Source organism: Hyperolius riggenbachi, chromosome 3 (genome assembly GCF_040937935.1).
Source record: "Hyperolius riggenbachi isolate aHypRig1 chromosome 3, aHypRig1.pri, whole genome shotgun sequence".
Taxonomy (NCBI): domain Eukaryota; kingdom Metazoa; phylum Chordata; class Amphibia; order Anura; family Hyperoliidae; genus Hyperolius; species Hyperolius riggenbachi.
In genome coordinates, this window is record NC_090648.1 from 134499201 (window position 1) to 134508020 (window position 8820).

General features: G+C 44.6%; 1 protein-coding gene across 4 annotated transcripts in view; it reads left to right on the top strand.

The window, feature by feature from the left end:
* KCNU1 (potassium calcium-activated channel subfamily U member 1) overlaps nt 1-5431 on the top strand; it is a 330251-nt gene extending 324820 nt beyond the window's left edge. For all 4 annotated transcript variants that reach the window (XM_068274953.1, XM_068274954.1, XM_068274951.1 and 1 more), the window contains one exon: nt 5178-5431. In XM_068274953.1, coding sequence (XP_068131054.1) covers nt 5178-5307 — 130 coding nt within the window. In that variant the 3' untranslated portion in view covers nt 5308-5431. The remainder of the gene's footprint in view (nt 1-5177) is intronic.
* The last annotated feature ends 3389 nt before the right edge of the window (nt 5432-8820 follow it).

Below are 8820 nucleotides of genomic sequence, written 5' to 3' on the forward strand. Positions count from 1 at the left end.
TGATTACATAATATTTAGGTGATGTACAACATAAATGTGGCAGTAACCAATGCAAACAGTCCAACAGGTGGGGATGATGAGCAGGCAAAATTCACAAACTCAGATTCACGGCTCATCTGTCTGGTAATGAGCTTACGGAAAATACTTCCCAGATATGAGAGGAAAATTAGTCACAAGGTGAATATGCAATAAAGGGTTCCCAGGCATCCTTGCAAAGGAATCACCCCATATAGAGCCTTCCCTGAGCCACCAATATGGATTAGGGCATCGTCATTATATTATAACGGGGAGAGTGGGAGGGTTTTCTTATTCTATTCCCTGCTTCCACTCTAGCTATAAGGACAGATACAGTATAGAGAGAACATTTTATTACATTGACAGAGTAACTGAGTATGTTGTTCCTTATTATACAGTGGCTTGCAAAAGTATTCGGCCCCCTTGAAGTTTTCCACATTTTGTCACATTACTGCCACAAACATGAATCAATTTTATTGGAATTCCACATGAAAGACCAATACAAAGTGGTGGACATGTGAGAAGTGGAACGAAAATCATACAGGATTCCAAACATTTTTTACAAATCAATAACTCCAAAGTGGGGTGTGCGTAATTATTCAGCCCCCTTTGGTCTGAGTGCAGTCAGTTGCCCATAGACATTGCCTGATGAGTGCTAATGACTAAATAGAGTGCACCTGTGTGTAATCTAATGTCAGTACAAATACAGCTGCTCTGTGACGGCCTCAGAGGTTGTCAAAGAGAATATTGGGAGCAACAACACCATGAAGTTCAAAGAACACACCAGACAGGTCAGGGATAAAGTTATTGAGACATTTAAAGCAGGTTTAGGCTACAAAAAGATTTTCAAAGCCCTGAACATCCCACGGAGCACTGTTCAAGCGATCATTCAGAAATGGAAGGCGTATGGCACAACTGTAAACCTAACAAGACAAGGCCGTCCACCTAAACTCACAGGCCGAACAAGAAAAGCGCTGATCAGAAATGCAGTCAAGAGGCCCATGGTGACTCTGGACGAGCTGCAGAGATCTACAGCTCAGTTGGGGGAATCTGTCCATAGGACAACTATTAGTCGTGCACTGCACAAAGTTGGCCTTTATGGAAGAGTGGCAAGAAGAAAGCCATTGTTAACAGAAAAGCATAAGAAGTCCCGTTTGCAGTTTGCCACAAGCCATGTGGGGGACACAGCAAACATGTGGAAGAAGGTGCTCTGGTCAGATGAGACCAAATGGAACTTTTTGGCCAAAAGGCAAGACGCTATGTGTGACGGTAAACTAACACTGCTAACCACAAGAAAATTTAGATAAGTGCCTGTTTTTAATTTTGGGAGGTGGGTGCGGATGGCCCTCCCCAGCGCTGGCAACGCTTGGGGGGTTGTCTGCGCCACCCAGCCTCCCCCTCCGGGGTGTCGCTGTGGTCCCCTCCGGGGTGGCAGTGAGAGAGCCTGGGGCCCCGCAGCCCCCCCCCCCCGGTTGTATGGGGGCTTTGGGAAGCCTCCCCGTGGCGCTCCTGGATAGTGCTATGTAGCATGAACTAATTCCCGCAGGGCAACCGCTTCGCGGTATTAGTTTTTGACCCTGCAAAGTTTGGCATGCGAAAGCAAATGCAATTTTGCATGAGCAATGCCTCATGATAAGCCAATTTAGCCAGATTTGCACAGCCAGACTTGTAAGGGTTAAGCTTGGTGTTGAGCACACATAAATCTTCTTGTGGTAAACTAACACTGCACATCACTCAGAGCACACCATCCCCACTGTCAAATATGGTGGTGGCAGAATCAAGCTCTGTGGGTGCTTCTCTTCAGCAGGGACAGGGAAGCTGGTCAGAGTTGATGGGAAGATGTATGGAGCCAAATACAGGGCAATCTTGGAAGAAAACCTCTTGGAGTCTGCAAAAGACTTGCGCCTGGGGCGGAGGTTCACCTTCCAGCAGGACAACAACCCTAAACATAAAGCCAGGGCAACAATGGAATGGTTTAAAACAAAACATATCCATGTGTTAGAATGGCCCAGTCAAAGTCCAGATCTAAATCCAACCGAAAATCTGTGGCAAGATCTGAAAACTGCTGTTCACAAACGCTATCCATCTAATCTGGCTGAGCTGGAGCAGTTTTGCAAAGAAGAATGGGCAAGGATTTCACAAAGGATGTGCAAAGCTGGTAGAGACATACCCTAAAATACTGGCAGCTGTAATTGCAGCAAAAGGTGGTTCTACAAAGTATTGACCCAGGGGGCCGAATAACTACGCACACCCCACTTTGCAGTTATTGATTTGTAAAAAATGTTTGGAATCATGTATGATTTTCATTCCACGTCTTATGTGTACACTACTTTGTATTGGTCTTTCCCATGGAATTCCAATAAAATTGATTAATGTTTGTGGCAGTAATGTGACAAAATGTGGAAAACTTCAAGGGGGCCGAATACTTTTGCAAGCCACTGTAAATGAAAGGTTAATATTGTGCACACTTGTACATAATTCTGCATTAGTACTGTTACCTTTACGTAAAATATTATTCACATTTGTACATAATTCTGTGTTAGTATTGTTACCTTAAAAAATAATATTGTGCACATTTTCACATGGTTGTGTGTTATTTCAGTTACTGTAAATGTTAATATTATTCACATTTCTTTTTCACAGTTTTAGTAAAGTTTAAAGAGCACCTAAAGTGTGCTCAATCTGTACGCTTGTGTTAGAAAAAAATGCTGTGGCACTTGTCCAAAGCCTGGGTGGGATATATTCTCACAGTCCAGCCCGAAACTCTTTGACCACAGCCCACTCCCACATCCGTGTCTTAATTGCTCAAGATTACCCGTCGAACTGGACTGCCTTAAGTTACTTTGCTTATGTATAAGTGTTGGAACCTTATTATGTCCAAGTTTTAATAGGTTGCCAGGTTGTGATATTTGTTAAAGTGGGATTGTCAGCCACAAAATCAAATTCCATTTACCTACTTCTCTGTGTTTATTATGCAGCCTTACCCTGCATTGCAAGCATCCCAATCTAATCAGAAAAGTTTCTGCTTTAATACATTTTCTCTCAGTCAGACAGGCTCTATTTGGTACATTGCCAATGAGAAAGAAGCTTGTCATCTCTCCTCCCACATCCCTGTTCCTCACTGATTGGCTAAGGACAGTTGACAAGGCTGCAATCTGATCTTGCTGTGCTCACATGTTTACAAAGCAAGCTAGCTATGACAGAGCAGATTCTAGGAGGAAAAAAGTAAGGAAGGAAATGACATCAGTATTGACTTCAGCCAGAGGGAATCCAAGATGGCAAATGTCTGAAACAGAATTCTCTTTACCATATAAAATTCACTGAAATCAAAACATGGACAGTACATTACATCTGTTATGTAAGTAGTTATCTACTTATATATGTGTTGTTTCTTTTTTGTTTGTTTTTTTGCTGCTTTAAAGATCCTCCTGATGTTTTCCAACATTACAGTCCATGATTTCTGAGTCTCTCCTCTTTTAGGTTTTGCTTTTTTTTTTTTTTTGAGCTATGTAGCCACAAACATTAAAGCTAATGTAACCCCATCTTTAAAAAAAAAAGTCAGATACTCACCTAAGGAGAGGGAAGGCTCTAAGTCCTAATGAGCTTACCCTCTCCTCTCCCGGTGCCCGGTGGATCCTCCGGTCAAATCCACCGCCGCGGGGACTTCGGAAGTCTTCAGGAGCACTCGGGCTGCCAAAGGTCGGTGGCTCCATACTGCGCACGTGCGAGTACGACATAGACACGCGCGAGTGCGTCATAGAGGGCGCTCGCGCATGTGTAGTTTGGAGCAGCCCGTCTTTGGGAGCCCGAGTGCTCCCGAAGACTTCCGAAACCTCCCTTCGGCGGCGGAAGTGCCAGTATTTGACCAAAACGGTTGAATACTGCTACGGGGGATTCTGAGCGGGACCGGGCACCGGGAGAGGAGAGGGGAGGCTCATTAGGACCGAGCCTTCCCTCTCCTTAGGTATCTGACTTTTCTTTTTTTTAAGGTGGGTTCCATTAGTATTCCTCATTCTTCACTTTAGTGCTGGTAGTTATATCTCAGTCCATTGGTGATGACTTCTAATAACACCCAGTTTCTGTGTCAGTAGATTAAAGATTCAAGTAAAACTCAAGCACTTTATTGTTAAGGGCTCTGCCTCTGACACAGGAGACCAGGATTCGAATCTCAGCTCTGCCTGTTCAGTAAGCCAGCACCTATTTCAGTAGCAGACCTTTGGCAAGACTCCCTAACACTGCTACTGCCTATAGAGCGCGCCCTAGTGGCTGCAGCTCTGGTGCTTTGAGTCTGCCAGGAGAAAAGTGCGATATAAGTGTTCTGTGTTTGTTTGATGTTTGTTTGTTTGTTTGTTATTGTCATTGTGTAACACAACAAAATTACTGTTCATGTAGTTATGAGTCAACCATGAGGTTCTGATCTGTTCAGATTTTCTATAGACCTCTATGGAAGAAAATATTTTCATAAAGGCCTACAGAAAATCTAAACAGGCCAGAACCTCCTGATTGACTCATATCTACTGACACAGAAACTGAGTGGTATGTCTCTTTGACATGTAGTATGCAGTCTTGGAAGGCTAATTTGTTGCTTTGTTGTCTTTCTGTGTCAAATCCATATTTATATCTATTGAATTTATGTGTTCAGAAACAGGTTGTACTTCATATGTTTTCAATCTGATCAGAGATGGTCAATGAAAAGCAAATATTTACAACTTGCGTGCAGAATATATGCAGTGTGAAACTGGGCTAATCAAAGCCACTTCCTGACAATTTTGCTTGGTCCAATTCAAAACTACATTCAGACTTCATGACATTTGCGAGCCATAATTATTTGCGTCTCGTTGGCCACCCGTAACTTTGACCCACATGTCATCCCCAAACATGAACCAGTGAGTGACTGGTGATTATTCTTACCAAACCTGTTCATCCTCTTCTTTACACCTTGTATACAGAATTCCTTCAATGGGAGATGCTAGTGATATCCTAGTGCACAGATCTCTGGGTCACACTACTACTACTACTACTACTACTACTACTACTACTACTACTACTACTACTACTACTACTACTGCTGCTGCTTACTACTACTACTACTTTATAGTGCTAAGGGACTATCTGACCTATTACGCTCCAGCAGAAAATGACTGCTCTGTCTTGTTTTGTAGGTACGTGATTACTAGACCAGGTAAGAACTTCCCATTGGACATCACTGACCTGCTGTACTGTGTGGTTCCTTATGCAGGTCCGATATATCTTGAAGACCCTAAAGATCTGAAACCACCAACTTTTTCCTAAGTTTTTTTTTTCAGCTACGTTACCCCATGGAAAGATTTTCCTGAACCCTGTTGCTTTGCAACCAATAGAAAGCCATACCCTTATTTACATATTTAGTTTGCTATAAATAAAATGTTTGTTCCAGTCTTGGTTGCACAATGAATGGTGTATGCTCTTGTGAAATACTATTGCTAGTAATTTTGAAGATAATGCTGAAAATACAGTATGTGGGACTGGCAAAAATATTTTAAAAATTACAGTATAATATTATAATATTTTATTAGCAACTCTTGAGTAGAGTTGGGCCGAACGGTTCGCCGGCGAACGGTTCCAGGCGAACTTTGGGGGTTCGCGTTCGCCTGCATCAGGCGAACTTTTGCGGAAGTTCGATTCGCCCCATAAAGCTGTATTGAGCAAAAATTTTCGCCTCCATTTTACTGTCAGCAGACATGTTATTGTGAAACACACTGCTTTCAGTGCTAAAGATGCCACCCACCCTCCCTTCAAGCTAGGTCCTTTTATACTATTTGACTCAGTTGTCTGCCTACACTAATTAGTTATGGGACAGCTGCTACACACTCTGCTAGGGAGATTTTATTGGCCTCCCTCCTCCCACCTCCCACCTACCCTTCTACCTATTCCCTCCTCCCTCCTACCAGAGGGAGGAGGGTCTCTTCTGCCAGGGAATTATACTACTTTAAAAACCAGTATACATCATACCATAGCTGGGAATACATACATGAGTATACATCATACCATAGCTGGGGATACATACATGAGTATACATCATACCATAGCTGGGAATCGAACCCAGATCTCACTGTGTGGTGAGCACGTCACCCTAAGCACTGTACCACTACAGAAGTAAGTGAAGCTTGCCTAAAATTTAACATTTATGCTCAATGCAATAGAACCATTAGGTTGCTTAAAGGAGAACTGTAGTGAGAGGTATATGGAGGCTGCCATATTGATTTCCTTTTAAGCTATACCAGTTGCCTGGCAGCCCTGCTGATCTATTTGGCTGCAGTAGTGTGAATCACACCAGAAACAAGCATGCAGCTAATCTTGTCAGATCTTACAAAAATGTCAAACACCAGATCTGCTGCATGCTTGTTCAGGGTCTAGGGCTAAAAGTATTGGAGGCAGAGGATCTGCAGGATAGCCAGGTAACTGGTATTGCTTAACCACTTGCCGACCGCACGCTTATACCGTGCGTCGGCAAAGTGGCAGCTGCAGGACCAGCGACGCAGTATTGCGTCGCCAGCTGCAGGCTGATTAATCAGGAAGCAGCCGCTCGTGCGAGCGGCTGCTTCCTGTCAATTCACGGCGGAGGGGTCCGTGAATAGCCTGCGGGCCGCCGATGGCGGCTCGCAGGCTAAATGTAAACACAAGCGGAAATAATCCGCTTTGTTTACATTGTACGGCGCTGCTGCGCAGCAGCGCCGTAAGGCAGATCGGCGATCCCCGGCCAATCAGCGGGATCGCCGCCATGTGACAGGAGACAGCCTGTCACTGGCTGCACAGGACGGATAGCGTCCTGTGCAGCCCGGATCTCCAGGGGGGGCCAGGTAGGAGAGGGAGGGGGAGGATTTCGCCGCGGAGGGGGGCTTTGAGGTGCCCCCCCCCGCAACACCCGGCAGGCAGGAGCGATCAGACCCCCCCAGCACATCATCCCCCTAGTGGGGAAAAAAGGGGGGCGATCTGGTCACTCTGCCTGCACGCTGATCTGTGCTGGGGGCTGCAGAGCCCACCCAGCACAGATCAGCTAAGACAGCGCTGGTCCTTAAGGGGGGGGTAAAGGGTGGGTCCTCAAGTGGTTAAAAGGAAATCAATATGGTAGCCTCCATATACCTTTCACTACAGTTCTCCTTTAAGCAACCTAATGGTTCTATTGCATTGAGCATAAATGTTAAATTTTAGGCAAGCTTCACTTACTTCTGTAGTGGTACAGTGCTTAGGGTGACGTGCCCACCACACAGTGAGATCTGGGTTCGATTCCCAGCTATGGTATGATCTGGTGTTTGACATTTTTGTAAGATCTGACAAGATTAGCTGCATGCTTGTTTCTGGTGTGATTCACACTACTGCAGCCAAATAGATCAGCAGGGCTGCCAGGCAACTGGTATAGCTTAAAAGGAAATCAATATGGCAGCCTCCATATACCTCTCACTACAGTTCTCCTTTAAGCAACCTAATGGTTCTATTGCATTGAGCATAAATGTTAAATTTTAGGCAAGCTTCACTTACTTCTGTAGTGGTACAGTGCTTAGGGTGACGTGCCCACCACACAGTGAGATCTGGGTTCGATTCCCAGCTATGGTATGATCTGGTGTTTGACATTTTTGTAAGATCTGACAAGATTAGCTGCATGCTTGTTTCTGGTGTGATTCACACTACTGCAGCCAAATAGATCAGCAGGGCTGCCAGGCAACTGGTATAGCTTAAAAGGAAATCAATATGGCAGCCTCCATATACCTCTCACTACAGTTCTCCTTTAAGCAACCTAATGGTTCTATTGCATTGAGCATAAATGTTAAATTTTAGGCAAGCTTCACTTACTTCTGTAGTGGTACAGTGCTTAGGGTGATGTGCCCACCACACAGTGAGATCTGGGTTCGATTCCCAGCTATGGTATGATCTGGTGTTTGACATTTTTGTAAGATCTGACAAGATTAGCTGCATGCTTGTTTCTGGTGTGATTCACACTACTGCAGCCAAATAGATCAGCAGGGCTGCCAGGCAACTGGTATAGCTTAAAAGGAAATCAATATGGCAGCCTCCATATACCTCTCACTACAGTTCTCCTTTAAGCAACCTAATGGTTCTATTGCATTGAGCATAAATGTTAAATTTTAGGCAAGCTTCACTTACTTCTGTAGTGGTACAGTGCTTAGGGTGACGTGCCCACCACACAGTGAGATCTGGGTTCGATTCCCAGCTATGGTATGATGTATACTCATGTATGTATCCCCAGCTATGGTATGATGTATACTCATGTATGTATTCCCAGCTATGGTATGATGTATACTGGTTTTTAAAATAGTATAATTCCCTGGCAGAAGAGACCCTCCTCCCTCCGGTAGGAGGGAGGAGGGAATAGGTAGAAGGGCATAAAGGGAGGAGGGAGGAGGGAGGAGGGAGGAGGGAGGTTAAAATCTCCCTAGCAGAGTGTGTAGCAGCTGTCCCATAACTAATTAGTGTAGGTAGGCAAATGGTATAAAGGACCTTGCTTGGAGGAGGGAGGGGGGGTCCTCCAGCAGTGATGTGTATTTCACTCAATTAGGTGTGGCTCCAGGTATTAGAGCTTTTGAAACATGTTTTCTATCATTTTTCCAGCTGATAGAATGTTTTAAAACTTTGAAAGTTCGCCTCCCCATTGAAGTCTATTGCGGTTCGCGAACTTTTTCGCGAACCGAACCTTTTGCGGAAGTTCGCGAACAGGGTTCGCGAACCTAAAATCGGAGGTTCGGCCCAACTCTACTCTTGAGACACTGCCTTGGAAGTTGTTCAGGCTACACAATGAATGGTAGTCTG